The 17,835-nt window shown below is 37.2% G+C and overlaps 1 protein-coding gene across 1 annotated transcript in view; it reads left to right on the forward strand.

Annotated features, from left to right (window-relative positions):
• The first annotated feature begins 262 nt into the window (after positions 1-262).
• Positions 263-17,835, forward strand: part of TSEN2 (tRNA splicing endonuclease subunit 2) — a 40,510-nt gene continuing 22,937 nt past the window's right edge. The window contains exons 1-6 of the mRNA XM_044656852.1: positions 263-348; positions 5,413-5,628; positions 6,722-6,803; positions 9,307-9,343; positions 14,372-14,900; positions 16,437-16,514. Of these exons, the coding sequence (XP_044512787.1) occupies positions 5,440-5,628; positions 6,722-6,803; positions 9,307-9,343; positions 14,372-14,900; positions 16,437-16,514 (915 nt within the window). The 5' untranslated portion in view covers positions 263-348; positions 5,413-5,439. The remainder of the gene's footprint in view (positions 349-5,412; positions 5,629-6,721; positions 6,804-9,306; positions 9,344-14,371; positions 14,901-16,436; positions 16,515-17,835) is intronic.

Here is a 17,835-nt window from a genome sequence, read left to right on the forward strand (position 1 = left end):
AAAGGGAAGATGTTACAGCTTTCTCTTCGTTTAGTCCTGACTCAGAGACCGGAGCAGAAGAGGATTTACCCACGTGAGCAAGCGCACTATTATCAGCCTCTGACCACAGGACAAGGAGGCGGAGCTTACGGTGGAACACTGCGCGTGCGACGAGAAAGATGCCTTCGAGGGCGGGGCTGAGGCATCCTAGGTCACGCAGGTGACGCAGACACGTGATCGGTCCCGTGAGACGTAACCGGCTCTGGGCCTGCGCAGTAGGACAGCCGGACGCGCTGGCGGGCTGCTGTAGTCTCGTTGCCGTGGTGACGCGGGAGCGCCTGGACTGGCAGGCGGTCACTTAGCGAAGGGGTAAGGAGGTTGTTTAGGGGTCCAGGAAGCAAGCGGTGGGCGTCCCCGAAAGGGTGGTAGTAAGGCAGTAGCAGTAGCCCCTAAGCGGAGCCTCAAGAGCCCAGTGGGCGTGAATGGGCTACCGTGGCCGAGCCCGGAAGTCAAAGCAAAAATCGAGGAAGCCCCTACAGGGGTGGTAATAATAGCTGCAGCGAACCCACGACGCTTTTCATACGTTGTCTCGTGGGCCTCACCACCTCGCCACCTCCCTGGGAGGCAGAGGTGCCCTTTTTGTCTGTTTTGCAGATAGGGAAACTGAGGCCCAGAATTGAAGTAGGCATCTTCCGAATCCCCAAATCTCTCTGACCTCGAGCCCAGCTTTCTGTTCAGTTACCTCAGTTCTCTACGAAATGCCGGCCCTGCCCTCCAGGAGCTTCCGTTTTTCCTGAATGGGTGGGCAAGTCCAAAGGTGGAATGAGGTGATCCTGGAGGTGGAGCTCCGCATCCTTGAAGGTCCTAATTAATCGGCCGTATTTACTAATTCATTTATTAAGCATCTATATGTGCCTGGCACTGGTAATGATACAAAGAAAAACCAAAATGATCCTTGCCCTCAGGGATCTCAAATTCAAACGGGAGAGGTAGTAGGCAAGTAGCCATGTTGGAAATCATCACAGAGGAAAGGTGACAGCTTTAAGGGGGACCAGGAAAGGCTTATTTTTTTTTTTTAACCCTGATCTTCCATCTTGGAATCAATACTAGGTATTGGTTCCAAGGCAAAAGAGTGGTAAGGGCTAGGCAATGGGGGTCGAGTGACTTGCCCAGGGTCACACAGCTGGGAAGTGTCTGAGGCCAGATTTAAACCTCTGACCTCCTGTCTCTAGGCCTGGCTCTCAATCCACTCAGCTACCCAGCTCCCCCCTCCAGAAAAGGCTTCTTGCAGAAGGTGTGATTTTAACTGAGACTTGATCCATCATCCTCCATTCAAACACTAAAGTGAAGGGAAGATCCAATCATGTAACCCTTCCAGCTTTATCAATGTGGATCAGCCTCTGCTTTGCAAGGTAAAGTTTCTAGGGGCCCTGAGAATTTAAGTGTTTTGCCTAAGTCCCCCAGGCAGTGTGTGTCAGAGGCAGTGCTTGAAATTGTCTCCCTTTATTCTGCAGTTCTTCATTCCTTATGCCAAGCTGCCCCTCAGCAAACTTCTAAAGCAGAATAATAACTTGCATTGGCATCAAGTTTTAAAGTTTGCAAAATATTTGCCTCATAACTGTAAAACCATGAGATTTGGATTTGATGTTTGCAAACTACTTTTGTCACTGGACAAACACATATGCCGACCCTGTCTTGAACACGACTTTATGCTAGTCATTGGGGGGAAATACAAGGATGAATCATCCAAATTTGCTGGCACAGGTAGAGCTCACAGTGGAGTTATAACAATAGCTTATACTTATGTAATGTCTTACGAGATCTGCAAAGCTCTTCACATATTCTCTCTTATGAGTTTCATAATAACCCTGTGATGTAAATGTTATAGGTTCAGTATTACCCCATTTGATAAATAAGGAACTGGAGGTTCAGAGAGATTAAGTAATTTACCCACAGTCCATCAGTGAGTGTTTGAGATGAGGTGTGGAATCTTTCTGGACTCTTGAGTCCAGCCCTCTATTGCCATACTTATTCCTAAGGATAAGACATGTTACATACATGCTTCCAATACGAACCAGAATATGGTAAGTTCATGAAGAGAATATAAAATACTCAGATCAGATGAGGGAAACTACTTCTAGGTAAGGAGACTAAGAAAAGCTTCCCAGAGGAAAAAGTATTTGAATTGGGTTAGTGTTAATTGGTATAGTGTTACCTGAAATAGATTGGGAGATTCTAGGAGTATAAAGCTCTCCTGGAGCTGCTAGAACCAGATTAAAATGTCATTGAAAAAATGTACAGCAGTAAATAAAAATACTATAAAACATAGATGATGTTAATTTGTAGTTTTCTAAGTCAGTAAGTATGGGGCCCACAGGAATCACTTCTATTCAAGTCTGACACCTCCAGTGTAAATGAACCATAGTTACTCTCTAAAGAAAGAAAAGTCATATTTTAGTGCTGCGTTCTCAAGATTGAATGAGGATCAGAAGCATGACAGACTTTTGGGGAAGGAGTCTACCTTATGAGGTTATTATAATCATCAAACAACACAATGTCTCTGTGCCCTAAAGCTAAATACAAAGTTAGTATTAATGTTGCTCCACCACCTCTTCCTGAGCACAACTAGACTGTTTTAAATATTCAGGCTCTTCAAGCAATGGATAATTAAACCATGAATTTAACAGCCCTTAATGGCTGCTAGGTAAAGTAGAGTGGTAGCCTGATTAGGAAACCTGTGGTCTTAAGGCTTTTTTGCCCACCATATATACTTGTAGTCATTAAAAGTTTAACATTTACTAAGTGCCTGTTATGTGCTTTTAAAGCACTGGAGGAATTGACTAGAATACAAAGATAAAAAAATCTGCACTATCCTTTCAAAGAGCTGTACCTCCTTCCTCCCTAACAAGTATTTAAAAATTTAATAGTCACCATTTTTTCCATTTGTAACCTAAAAATGCCAGAGTGTGGTTTGCCTCCCTGAGACTAAAATCAAAATTCTGAAAAATGGTGTTTTGGTCAAGAGATGGAGAGGCTCACAGAAGATAAAATGACAATTTTTATTACATAAAATTTAAGTTTTGGGGCAAACAAAACCAATGTGGCTCCTTTGGGAGAAATATCTCTTCTCTGAGTTCATGTAATGGGTAATTGCTGCCAAATATATATTTACCATAATACAGAAATTATGGAGGTAACCTAGGTTTTTTTATTACGCTCTTTCATAGGTTCAGGCCTCAGGGAAAACCTAAACAATCATGAAGATTCTGACAAGATTTCTTCTAGGAATAATTAAATCAAAGGTAGAGAAATAATTCAGCTGCATATTGCAATTTTGAACATTCCTCTTAGGCTATAAAAGTTTAAAATAGATCCACAATTCCATGCTTCCTTCAATGTAACGAATAGAATCATAATTTCATACATCCCCTAAAGAAGCAAACTTTGTCAAACAATAGAGAGACTAAATTAGGTTACAGAGTAAACTACATTTAGAGGATTCACAATTAGACTGGTTGAGGAGGATTTACAACATGTTGCCTAGGAGTCGGGGACAGTTGAAATTCTTCTGACTTTATCTAAAGAATACTTAAGTCTCATCAGTAAATTTTTACATTCCATGGGATGGATTTTGCTCAGGTGAAGTTAATATTAAGCACAAGATGCAGGAGGAATAAAAGGAAATTTAAAATTCCCATAAAATGGTTAAAATTGGGGGGGACCTGTTAACTTCGGGGGGGGGGGACTTTGCAACCAGCTCCCCTGATAGAAGTCCACTCTCCAATATGTATAAACTGAACAACAGATTCCCTCAATAGTGAATGGTCAAAAGATACGAATAGGTGAGTTTTTTTATTGCAAATGTGTTATGTGTTTTCTGTCAAGGCATGAGCAGTAAGGAAATATGTATTGCCTGAAAGCATTAGGATAATCCATATCAAACTACTGCCTACAGGTAGGGGAGGGAGAGAGAATCTGAATCATAAAATGTCATAAAACAATTATCAAAAGTTGTTTCTCCATGTAAATGAAAGCATAGGAATCGATAGTTGTCAAAGAATAAATATATTAACAGCCATATGAAAAACATTCCAAATCACTAATAGTTGGAGAAATGCACATTGAAACACTGTGGTTCTGCCTAATACTCATCATATTATCAGAGAACTGACAAAGCATACTACTTACCTCCTGATAGGGAAGTGATAGACCCAAGATGCATTAAGTTTGGCTTCCCACCCCCAGGCTGGTGCAGGGATTTGTTTTCCATAACTTTGCATATTTGTCACAAGAGTTTGTAGTTTTTTCCTTTTTTTGTTTTTTTTTTCCAATGGAAAAATTGGGGTATAGATAATGTCATCTAAAAGAAGTTAATTGAATTTTTTGAAATGTACAGAAGGAAACAGCAGGAGAACTTTAAATTTTTACATAATGAATTTATTATATGCTTAATTGGAAAAGCAAACTCCATATAATAGAGATATGTTGTTTTATATATAATCCTTTTTCTTTTCTACTTTGCATGTGGAACCATGCACTTCATTTGGCATTAAGCTCAAAATAAAAATAACATTTTTTTAAAAATTATATTTAGTACCTTCATTAACCATCTATTTAGAATATTAGAAAATGGTCTCCACTACAGTTTTGTCCTCTGATTTGTTTAAATTTCTATTTTTATCACTGTGCTCTGATTCAGAATTTACAGTGGTGCTTTATCCAGGTGAGTCTAAATTCAGCCTTTTATTCAGTGCCCTACAGTATTGTTTCACCCTTTTGTATTTTTAGCCTTTTCTCCTAATATTCTCCAATGTAATTCCTCTATTCCAATTGGAACAAACCTTCCTATCATCTGTCTCTCTCCCCTGAAAAAAACCAGATATTTTCTCATCTATGCTAATCCCTCTTCCTGAAATGCTTTTACCTTACTCTCTCTAAAACCCGTATTTCTTTCAAAGTCTACCATAAGATCCATCCTCCATGAAGTAAACCTTTCTAGACCAATGTCATAGAAAGACAGCAGGTAGGTGAAAAGTCATTATAGAGGCTTGAAGTCAGAGGATGAGTTTGAGTCTGAACTCTCATTTATCAACTATGTGACTGAGTGGACAGATCACTTAAATTCTGTTAGCCTCAATTTCCTAAACAGTGATGAGGGATCATATTTGTACTATCCCTATCCTAGAGTTATTATTTGTAGGTACTAAGTACATGTGAGTTATTATTTTTGTATATTCTCTCCAAATCTCAACACTTATCCATAGGTACAAACTATATATACATTTCTCCAAAACAGAAGATAGCAGGCCAAATAGTAGTGATAAAATGATCCAAATGCCATCATTGTGTTCAGTATTATATTAAATCATCCCAGTATTTTGTGCACTGATGCTGATTAGTAAATATTATTGATTGTCTCTTCTTTCCTTCTAGTTATCCATTGTTTAAGGAACTTTAAAAATGGCAGAAGCAGTCTTCCATGCCCCAAAAAGGAAAAGAAGAGTTTATGAGAGTTATGAATCACCGTTCCCCATCCCTTTCTGTCAGGAGGTTATGCTTCAAAGAGATTTCAAAGTATACCGTGCTGAAATTATCAACAATAATGTAATTGTAAGGAATGCAGAGGCTATTAAACAGTTGTATGGTAAGGTAAGTATAAAATGTTTTAATTCCTTTAAAAGGAGTATTATAACCTAGCTATTTTGTGGCAGTAACCAGATTGGAGATCTGTCTTGTAAAGGTTTAAAGAGCTGCTTGGTAGGGAATTCCTGCTTTATAGAGTATATGCTATTCTTTTTGGTTGTTATCTAGTAAAGGTGGTAGGCTTGGACCACATCATACATAATCACTCTCCCTTCCCATTGTGACCAGTGGGTTTTCATCTTCTACCTGTCTTTAAAAGTAGATGATAAGGTTATATAAAATAAAGCTTTTCTCAGAAAAGCCAACTAGTCTTTATGGGAGTTGAAACTGATCTTGTTCTCATTAGAACTCTTCAAATCAGCTGAGTATAAGAAAAGACTGCTTACCCATGAGAAATAAATAACCAATGACTCAAGATACAAGGACATCACAAGTAGATGTTTATCTCCTTTGAAAGCTTATTATTATAGTTGTGGTCTGAAACAGTAGCTTATCATCTCAAAGTTTAGATTTAAAATTTCACGTATGATTTTTATCTAGATATTGACTTGTCATCTATAGGGATTAATATAAATTCAAAGCATACCTAAGGTAGATGGTCTTTTGAGAGAAGAAAGATCAACATGTAAACAGCATTGGCAGTCTGCTTCCAAGCTACATCATATTACAGAATGTTTATACCTGTACAAATGTTCCTTGCTTTTAAATAAAGAATTTCTCATAACTCATATCTTAAAGCAGATTGCCTAATGGTGAAATTCTGAGTATTATTTGCTAAGGATTTCAATAGAACCATTGAAAAAGTGGGCAATTCCTAACTGTGACCCTGGGCAAGCCACTTAACCTTGTTTTTGCCTGCCCCTTGCCCTTCTGTCTTAGAGCTGTTACTAAAGGAGAAAATAAGGATTAAGAAAAAAAGAAGAAAGGAATGTGGGTAAATATAGCATGTAATAAAGTATTAAGAAATAGTAAGTGTGTGAAGCAGCTCAAGTTAGAAACTGCCTATTTGTGAAAGCATGTTTGTCAGTTGTTCTAACAACTAATTGTTTAACTAAACAATAGACAATTTAGTATGAATTAATATTTCTTTTCCTGGAAGGGTTATTTTGGAAAAGGCATTCTATCAAGAAGTAGACCAGACTTTAGTATTTCAGATCCTGAACTGGTTGCCAAATGGAAAGGTAAGTTGCTCATTCTTGAATTCTTTTAACTTTTATTCTTAAGATTCAATTTACTTAAATCTATTGTTTGTAAAATAAAAGTTGCAATTTTACTGCCCCAAAAAAGGTTGACTATAGAACAGTTTTGCTAAAGAAAATAGGTACTTGTAGTCGTAGGAATTTGCTAGAATTGTCATCATCATCAAAAACATTTTTTTGCAATTTTAATCATAGTGCATATACCCATAATTGGCACAAAATAATTAATTGATTGAACATCTACTTGCAATGTTGTTAATGAGCTGGATCTTGTCTTTTCTAACAGTAACTTATAAGTATAAGCTTATATAAGCAATGATAAGAGGATGGCAGAAACTCATTAACACAAACTTTTATATCATATGTTGTTATTCACTCGCATTTGTTAAATGTTTATTGTGTGCCAGGCACTGTGCTAAGCCCTGGGGTTACAAAGATAAGCCAACAAGACAGTCCTTACCTTCAGGAAACTTCCATTCTAATGGAGAAAGACAGCGCATAAAAAGGTGCTGGAGGAAAGGAAGATGGAGGGTGCCTACAGGGGAGGATAGTAAGAAGATGGGCAGGAAATGACTTGGAGACAAGATAATGGCCCTACCATGATTAGGCAAAGGCTCTTCCATCAGAGCTGAGGTGATATAGAGTGTCTATTTCATAGGAAAACATGCTTGCCTTTGGGAGAACTATGATAACAAGTTATCGGTTATAAACAGTAGTAATCTTCACAATACTTGTAAATACTTCTTTGACCTATGGAGTTTTCTCATTTTTAAACTTTGGGAAAATTACAGTTAGAATCTGTTTATACCTAGAAAGAAAAAAGTAAAGTTGTCAGTCTGATGAACCACACCAGATCCTTTTGGAAGTAAGCAACAGGTGCAGCAGTTTCCCAGTACAAGGGATCTGTGGCTCTGAAGCAGTTACTATTCTCCATTTGGATGACGAAAAACTCTTTCATTGAATCTTTGCATGTGAAGAGGCTTTAAGGGTCTTCTATTCCAAAGGCTGGCAAACTACAGGCTGCAAGCTGCCACCTATTTTCGTATGGCCTTTGGACTAAGAATGGTTTTTATATTTTTCAATAAAGTTTTATCATAGTTAAAAACAGAAAAATTCTTCATAGCATGAAGGTTGCACAAGAGCAGGCTATTTGTCCTCACTCCCTGATCTATTTCCAACTCTTATTCTGTAAATGGGAAAATTGAGCTGAGAGAGATTAAAGTTCTTATCCAAGTTCACACAGCAAGTTAGTAAGAAACCTGGGACTAGAAATTTTGATCTCCTGACTCCTAAGCCTTTATTTATTCTTTCTGATTTCATGTCAGATTACTTTTAGCACTTTAATGTGGATAAGTATTTTAAATTGGACTAAGGATATATTAGTGTTGATAGAGCATGATACAGGGGAAAAACATTGAATTAGAGTCAGGAGACACAGAAAGAGGGATAAGATTTAGAACTGAAAGAGACCTTCGGATTATCTAGTTCAATCTTACTTTATAAATGAAGAGACCTATAGAAGTTAAGTAATTTGCCTAAGGTCAGAGCATTTAGTAGGCTGAGATTCGAACCCCAAGTCTACTGACAGAATTCAATACATTTTTCTCTCTGTACCATATTCTAGTCCAGGGTAGATAGACTTTGCTACTAATAGCAATACAATGATCCAGAACAATTCTGAGGAACTTATGAAAAAAAATGCTGTCCACCTCCAGAGAAAGAATTGTTGGAGTAAGAATGCAGATGAAAGTATATGATTTATCACTTGTTTATTTGAGATGTTTTAGGGTTTTGGTTTTGTAAGATAATTTACTTATTTAAAAAATGAATTAAAAAATGAATAATATAGAAACATATTTTGCGTGATAATACATGTATAACCCATATTGAATTGCTTGTTAGCTCTGGGAGTGGGGAGGGAAGAAAGGAGGGAGACAATTTGTTATATAACTTCAGAAAACTCATGTGGAAATTTGTTATTAAAAATTTTTTTAATATATTCTAGTCCAGCTTCTTCCGGGTATCTCTAACCTTCAGCAAATCACTTAGCCTTTATGTCTTAATTTACTCCTATAATTCAGTTTAATTCAACTAATAGAAAGTGCTAATTGTATGTAGAATAGTGTATTAAGAACAAGAAGAGATCTAAGGTTACAAAGTACAATGACCTCAAAGGCTAGCCCTTACGGAGCTTACAATGGAAGACAATGACATAAATAACTAGAATAAAAATAATAGAAGTTTATTAGAAAGGTGGGAAACAAATTGCAGTGATCTTTGGGGAAGAAGACGTGTAGGAATCCAACATAAGCAGCTAATGGTAGTAAAGCATTCATCACCCAGTAAGAGAAGAGAACTAAACCCCTTGGTTATTTCCAGTTTCATCTCACACTGAGACTAGAAACTTATGAAGCTTATCCTTTTTAGGTTGTATTTCTTAATACAAAAAATTGTATGTAATTACTAAACTACCATGTTATTACAGATACTATGCTGGGCATGCCTATACTTACATCAAAGAGGTAAGTCAATGGTTAATTCCATCATGTTGATGGTTTAAATGTGTTTTAGTTCATCTTTTTGAAATTGAAGCAGGAGGAAGGGTAGTTATCTACTTCTAGGACTTATAACATAGGCTTTATTCATATAGCACATATGTTCTTGAAAAATATGTCTGAATTGAAATTGTTTAAGTCAGTTTAAATGCCCCAGCACTATGTTTATAATAACCCTATGGCAAATCCTTTAGTAAAGTATGAATTCTCTTTTAACCTTTTAACATATTTTATAAGTTCCATATATTTGAACCCACTATACTAGCAGACCTTCCTTCATAGGCCAAAAAAAAAAGTCCTAACATCTTTTTCTTCTCCTTTAAACACTTTCAAAGTATGAAGCCACAGGTATTTCCCTGCTCCTTTATTTTTACCAGATTAATAATAATAATAATAATATTTGTATAGCACCTATGATATGGTGGTCATGTTACAAATATTTCATTTAATTCATACAACTCCACGAGATAAGTGCTATTGTCATCCCCATTTTACTTTGAGAAAATCCGAGGCAAACAGTTAAGTGACTTGCCTGGGGTTACACAAGTGTCTATGGCTGGATTTGAATGCAGATCTTCCTGACTCCAGGTGGAGTGCCCTGTTGTCTGCTACACCACTCAGCTGCCCACAGTTGGTTTACTTACTATCCACCTCAGGTACCATATTTATTCCTGCTTTTCTACTTGAGCTCCTGTAGTTTTCTCTGCTGAAACCATCTCTCCTTTTTGCTCACCCCATCCAAATCCATAGCATCCTTTGATACTTAACTCGTCTCATCTTCTTCATGAAACCTGAGAATTTCATCTCACTTCGATTTACTCCTCAGAATTCCCATGGTACTCATAGCCAAAGCCATCTAGCCTCCCTCCTCCTTTATTATCTATAGTAACACCTTGGTTGTCTGCATATTTTGGGGAATGAAAATTTATTGAACAAAAATTGACAAATAACTGAAGACAGACTAAGCATTAACTTAAAATTTTAACATTTTTGTTGAAATCTTTCTTAAAATATATTACATACTTGTTTGCCTTGGTAAATTGCATTATTGACCATAATATAACCTTTTCTAAATAACATGGGATGATTACTCTGTGTTCATTCATTGATTGTAGAATTGGGCAGACATGATGTCCTTTGAGGATATTGAGATATATGGCCTAGGCACTCATGCCCCCATTTTTATGTCTTGATGTTTTTTCCTTTCTACTTGTGACCAATTGTATTCATTGCCTTATAGGATTTAAAGCAGAAAAGGCCCTTAGAAATCATATAAGTGAACCTCCCTCACTTTACTTTTGAGAAAACCAAGGTCCAGAGAGGTTAAAGCACTTGCCTAGTCACATACCTAATAATTGACAGAGTCAAGATTCAAATCCTGATCTTCTGACTTCTAGTTCATTATACTTTGAGTGAACTTGATTCTCATAATCCCTCTATGTCACTTCCAAATTATATTTTTTCCTCTTTTTACATTTTTTTTTGAAAGGGGTTATCCTTTGACTCCTCCAGTACTTGTTATCTGGATATGGAAAGTCTTGGTTTTTGCAGATTGTAAGAGCATTCCTTTCTTCTGATTTCTGATTCTGACTTTTTTTTTTTTTAAACTCTTACCATCTATCTTGGCATCCGTTCCAAGGCAGAAGAGAGGTAAGGGCTAGGCAATGGAAGTTAAGTGACTTGCCCAGAGTCACACAGCTAGGAAGTGTCTGCGGCCAGATTTTGAATCCGGATCTTCCTGACTCCAAGCCTGGCTCTCTATCCATTCAGCCACCTTGCTGCCTCATGATTTGCTAGAACACTTATCTTCTGTAATGTTTCTCTATTTAGCTGTTTTTGTCATTTATGCTCTATCCAAAGCCTTCTTCATTTAAACTTCCAAAACTATTGAAATGGCTGGACAGTTGATGACCAGTTATGGTTCTGTGGGGATTTTACTGTATTCTGTTGTTTCTTTCATTGCTCATATGTACTAGTCTGGTCTCCCAAGCACTTTTGAGAAGTTGATTTTTTTTTTAATTTTTAATTTAAAATTAAATTTTTAATTTAATTGATTTTTTTTAATTTCCAAGATAGTAATAATTGACTAGAACATCATAATAAGCAGCTGGATGGCACAGTGGAAAGGGTACCAGGCCTTGGAGTCAGGAAGATCTGAGTTCAAATCCAGCCTCAGACACTTTCTTGCTGTGTGTCCCCGTGCAAGTCACTTAACCCATTTACCTCAGTTTCCTTACTTGTAAAATGAGAAGCAAATGGAAAATGACTCCAGTATCTTTGCCAAGAAAATCCCAAAAGGGGGTTATGAAAGGTCAGGCACAACTGAAACAATTGAGCAATGACAAGGAAAGTTGTTGTGAGCTCTTTTTGGCCTCTGTCTTCACCATAGAGGGATTAGGACAGGAGTGTCCATCATGCAGCTGTGTATATCTGTATCTAAGCCCACACACCTTCAAGGTGATAAGGTGAGAGAGATCATGGCCCAGACCAAGGCACACATAGCATCCCTAGGGGGCATTGCTTCTGTGGATCAGTTCCTACTTCTAGGTGGCTTCCCTTCTTGGGGTGATGTCCAGGACTTTCTAGTCATGACTGAAAAAGTAAGGAGCTAAGACTTCTGTGATGGCCAAGCAAAAGAACAAAGTGTATACTAGTATGCTGAGAGGCAAAAGGAGTATAACTGATGCTTTGTTATTGCAGTGCCCAGGCAAGAAAAAGGGCTCTAAGGCCAACTTCTGATCCCCACATAGTTTCCTTGTCTTCTCAGTAAAGCTCAGTACTGCTATGAAAAAGAAAAAATAATGTTGTGAGAAAATCTAGTTGGACTGAGTAAAAACCAGATCAAGGTAAAAAATTATTGGGGAATATTTTTCTGTCCTCCATATTTGAGGAAAGGGGTTATGCTTGTTCCTTACCTTCAGTTTAGTAAGGCCCTAGAGCAGAGTCTCTTCTTTTGTATGCTCTCTTAGTGTAGTTTACCATAGAGGTTAAGTATTGTCTGACTGGAAGCTGATCCATTTTAGTCTTGTGGCATCAAGAGCCAGGGAATAGAGATTGTTTTTGGTGGTTTGATTGAATTCTCCTGGGTAAGAAGTGGATAAAGGGAAAATATCATTTCTATATATTCTTCCAAGGCATCAAACCCTAACTGTCCTCTGCTTCAAATACCTAGAGAAATTGCTATAAAAATAGCATGGCTCAGAGTGACAGACGTCAGATCCAAGAGTCTAACTTTATTTCAGTCAGTAACATTCCATACATTTTGTTTGCTACATCATGAGTTAGAAGCAGTGCAGGGTAGCAATAAGAACAGTGGGTTTTGAAGCCTGTCTCCTCTTTCTCATTATGATCTCAGCTCATCACTTAGTCTCTCTGAGCCTGAGGGGATTAGATGAGACAGTCTTTAAGGTATATCTTGTGTAGTGCATCATTAGAGGCTGTAAAACATTTACTAAAACTTCAATACATTGAGGGCTCTGTGATCTCATTAATGTGAATGTGCCCTCCAGTGGTACAGGTCACCACTGATCCATACCAGCTCATCCTATTTTTTTCTTGACCATATGTTCTCCCATAAGTCTTCATAGGAGTCTATGCAGTGAACTGGGAAATTTCTCTGGGAATTAAGTGGATAGAAGTGGAGCATAAAGAATAACTATCCTTTATTGCTTGTTCTCACTCATAAGTGGAGTGATATCTTTAATGTGCTTGTTCTTAGCATCCCCTCCAACATCTGTCATTTTCCTTTGCCGGTCTGATGGGAATGAGAGGGAACCTTGGAGTTTTTTTAAATTCAACTTTTCTCTATTAGAGATTCAGAGAATTTTTTTTCCTGTGATTCTTGACAGCTTACATTTCTTTTTTTGAGAACCGATGTTATCTTTTCACAGCTTCTGTTGTGGTTCTTTGTTGGTAGTGTGCTACCACCTATTTATTCCTCCCATGTTCTCCATGGCCTTTGGAGGAATCTACAGATTCTTTGCAGATGGTGGTATTCCATATTTTATAACCACATAACATTATTAGAACAACACTAGTGCTAAGGGAGGAGGGCAGGCAGGAGTTATTTCGTGGAGAATCTTGAGAATCATCCAAAGGCCTCTGTCTTTCTCCTGTTCTGGTGATGGCAAACCTATGATGTGTGTCAGTATTATATATTACAATTTTACATTTTTGTTAATAAAACTGTAAATATCGCAAAATTATGGTTTTTTTCTCAAAGTGACACACCACCCAAGTTATGCTTGATTTTTTGGCAAATTTTGGCATGCCAAGCTCAGAAGATTGCCCATTACTGTCCTAGGGCTAGATATTGTGAACTCTCCATCCAACTGCATAGGATTGCAATGTATGGCTGTTTTTAATTTTTCAAAGCATTTTTGCCTACATAATCTCATTTTATCTTCATAACCCACTGGGATAGGAAGGACAGTTATTGTTATATCTCCTTAACAAAGAAGGAAACCAGATTAAAAAAAATATAATTTGCCCAAAGCTTCAGTGGCAAGGTCAAAATAGAACCTAGGCCTTCTAACCCAATTCTCTTTCCCCCCATATTACACTGGTCTTTTCTTTTTACAGCAGTTAACAAGTATTAATTGCTTTGCATCCATTGAATCAAATTATTTTAAGTCTACTTTTTTTAAACTGCATTATTCTTTTTTTAATTATATAGAGAGAACAATCTTTGGTATACTTTATCTTGGATACTAAATCTTTAACTCAAGTTGGAATTATTACAGAGTTCTTAGATCAGAGATTTTAAGTTATAAGTTAACAACTTTTAAAGAATAGTATCACATTTTTGTATAGTACCCAGTTTCAAGTCACTTTAACAACCACCATCATTTAATTGTAAACTTTATTGATCTTATTTCAAATGGGAAGGCACACTACTAAAAAGTGAGAAGTCATGACAGTAATATTGTTTGTTTTGTTGATTTTTTCAAGATTAAAAACTTTTGACATTTTATTAACAGTATTTTTATCATATAGGTACCAGCGTGGTGTAACATGGGCTGCAAATCTCATGCAAAGACAAGGGCAGGAGGAAAGTTCAGTCCATAAAATTCTTGAGGATTATACAAAGCCACTCGAATTTCCTTTTGTGAAAAAGAATAAAGATCAACAACACAATGAATTTAACCATAAGTTAGATCTGGAAATAGAAAGAGTAGAACACAAGGCACAACTTATAGTCCCAAATGGAGATTCTGTGAAGCCAGATATAGAACATCAGAACAAAAGCTCAAACTCAGAGAACATGGGCTCAAAGGAGTGTTCTGTAAATGACCCATTAATTAAACATGGTTCTGATGAACAGAAGGCAAGGGACAACGAAACTTTTGGTCAAACACATTATCTCACACATGGAGATTTTGTCACACTTGACTGTCCGCCTGAAGATGGTGTTCAACAGAAGCATCTAGTGACTGCTGCAGGTGGAGAATGTGAACATGAGTATGTGCTTGTTCAAGAAACAACAGATTGTTTAGATGGTGAAGAGAAAACAATAGATGAGAAAGTAAGTGTGAGAAGAAAAAGTATTTTCTTTGAACTTTTCTGTTACCAATTTAATTCTTAAACCAATTTAAATTTTAGTGTAACAGTAACAAAAGGCAGTATGGAATAGTTTAGACTAGCAATGTCAACCTCAAATAGTCACTAGGATCATTGGGCCATTAAGCCAAATATAAGGATTCCTGCCAGTGCAGATTGATTTAGAAAACCACATATTAACATCTATGTTCTAATGTATTTTTATTTATATTGCAAAATGTTTCACAGTTTCATTTTAATCTAGTTCCTGCTGCACTCAAACCTGTCATGGGCTAGTGTCTGACACCTCTGATTGAAATAGAGAGTTGGCCTCAGTCAGGAAGACCCTGGTTTAAGTCACGTCTTTGATATATACCAACTTTGTGACTCTGAGCAAGTCATTTAGTCTATCATGTCCCCAGGCAACTCTTAAGATTATAAGTTTATAATAGCTAGCATTTATAGAGCTTTAAAATCTCCAAAGTGTTTTATAAGTATCTCATTTTAGCTTCACAATGACCCTGGGAGAGAAGTGCTATTGTTATCCCCATTTTATAGATGAGGAAACTGAGGCAGACAAAGGTTAAGTGACTTGCCTAGGGTCTCAGACCTATGTCTAAGACTGGATTTGATCTTGCTAACTCTAGCAAGACTGGATCTCAGATCTTGCTAACTCTAGGCCCTGCACTCTACCCACTGCACCTCTAAGTATCAGAGAAGTGCCAGTCTGTGTTGATACAGGAATTCCCTCAATGTAGGAAGAGCACCCTCTATTGATGATATCCGAGGCCCAGTTAAAAAAGAAGTGATCTTTCAGTAGGGAAGAACTTACATTGATTCAACACTATAGTTCAAATACATGATTTTATTTGATCTATAACAGTTCAAGTATTATTCAAGTTTTACAAATGAAGCTTGGTGAAGTGTACAGATGATGGAACTTGGAAGCACGAAAACCTGGGGTTCAAATCCCATCCCATCACTCCTGCTTCCCTAGGAACTCTTTTTGATGTGTGACCCTGGGTGAACCTTCACCTCCCTGGGCCTCAGTGTCATCATCTGTAAAAGAAGGGGGTCAGATTGAATAACCTGTGAGGTCTCTTCCCACTCAGGGCCTCAGACCTGTTAAGTGTCCAAACCAGGACTCAGACTAGAGCTTCTGACATCAGGTCGGTCTTTCTGTGGTAGCTTTCTTCCTCACTATTCCAGTAAAAAAAGAGATGATAGATGCCACCAAGTCACAGTGTAGGAGATGTGGTGCACAACACCCCAAAACCCCAGCCTCAGAGACTTTTAAAATGACTTTAACAGGTAAATATTATAAAATAAGTAAAATATACATTTGTGTACTTTGTTGTTTTTATAAATGCACTTTTAAAACTTATTTGTAGTGAAATAATATAACAAATCTGGAGTTTAGGAGAAAAATATCTAAATGAAAATATTGAGTTCCTCTTGTGTGATAGTGAGCACGTTTTTAAAATTTGTCAGTATGTAGTTCATTTTATTTCATTATCTTCAGGTGGTCAAAGGAGAAAAGCTAGTGTGCAGAAGAAATCCATATAGAATCTTTGAATACTTACAACTCAGCCTGGAAGAGGTATTTTTTTTATTGCAATTAACATTTTTACTATTCTGTATTGGGCCCTCAGTGTAATTCTGTTCCTAGAGTCCATACTATAGAACCTTTCTTTGTATGGGCTGCCTCAAGGCAAATATTCCTTTAGAGTACTTATCATTTCCCACCTGGCTGTACTACTTTGATATTTCTCTGATTTCTCCTCTAAGCCCCAGTATTGAGTACTGTCCCATTCCACATTCCTTTTTAGCTTCCTTTTGTGTGCTGTCTTCCCCCATGAGACTATAAGCTCCTTGAGACAGGCACTATCTTTTTAAAAACTGGCATCCCAAGCACTTAGCACAGCCCCTGGCACGTAGTAAGTACTTTAAAAATGTTTACTGATTATTGATTCCTGCAGTTAACTAAATGCACTTGTTTATTTTGTATAATATTTTCATTCTAAAAAATTAATTGTAAAGTGCTTTTCTCTAAGTTACATTGGATTTTCCCATGACTCTAGTTCTTTCACCATCTTATGATCAGTCATATGCTTATTGCATCCTCTTCTCTGCCTACTTCATAATGTAATTCAGTTCCATTCTCCCATCCTGTCTCAACTATTCTAACCCACAGGGATAATCATTACTGAAGTGCTCTAGCACTTAGCATGTCATAACCATTTTTAGTGTCTGGTTTGGTTATTTATGTGACCATGTCTTTATTCCTTAGTTATGTTATAAGCTTCTTAAATACAAAGAGCAAGTCTTATACTTGTCCCCCACAGTGCTGGACACATAATTAGCATTCATTACTCACTGAATTAGTTTTCATTAATAGGCCTTAACCCTAAACAACTCCCAATTCTAGATTTTCCTGGTGCCAGCAAACAAGCTTGGTGTTGGAAATGGGAGGCATCTTAGAGATCATCCAATGTAATAACTCTCTCATCCTGCAAATGAGGCCAATAATTACATTCTGGAGAAGTTAAATTACTTGACCAAGGTCACATGGAGTTGAAAATAGAGCCTGGGTTTCCTGGCTCAGATCAGCCTTCTAATCAACAATGCTGATTTCTGAAAGCTCTCAGAGTGATCTGAGAATAGGTGATGAAATATTTCTGCTTAACAGCAAGTTTTTCACTTGAGGTATGAAGAATGAGAGCAATAGCTGCTGCTTCTTTTCCAGTAAGCATCTAGAATGATGGGAACCACTGTTTTATCCTTCTGTTTAATAGGAGATGGCAACAGCTAGAGGATTGAGTTGGACCACATTCCTAGAAGCAGTCTTTTGACAATTATTCTTCTAATATTAGTCATATAAACTTATATACCAAATCCATATCCGTATTTTTAATTTTGTT

Source organism: Gracilinanus agilis, chromosome 1 (assembly GCF_016433145.1).
Source record: "Gracilinanus agilis isolate LMUSP501 chromosome 1, AgileGrace, whole genome shotgun sequence".
In the NCBI taxonomy this organism is placed as follows: Eukaryota; Metazoa; Chordata; class Mammalia; order Didelphimorphia; family Didelphidae; genus Gracilinanus; species Gracilinanus agilis.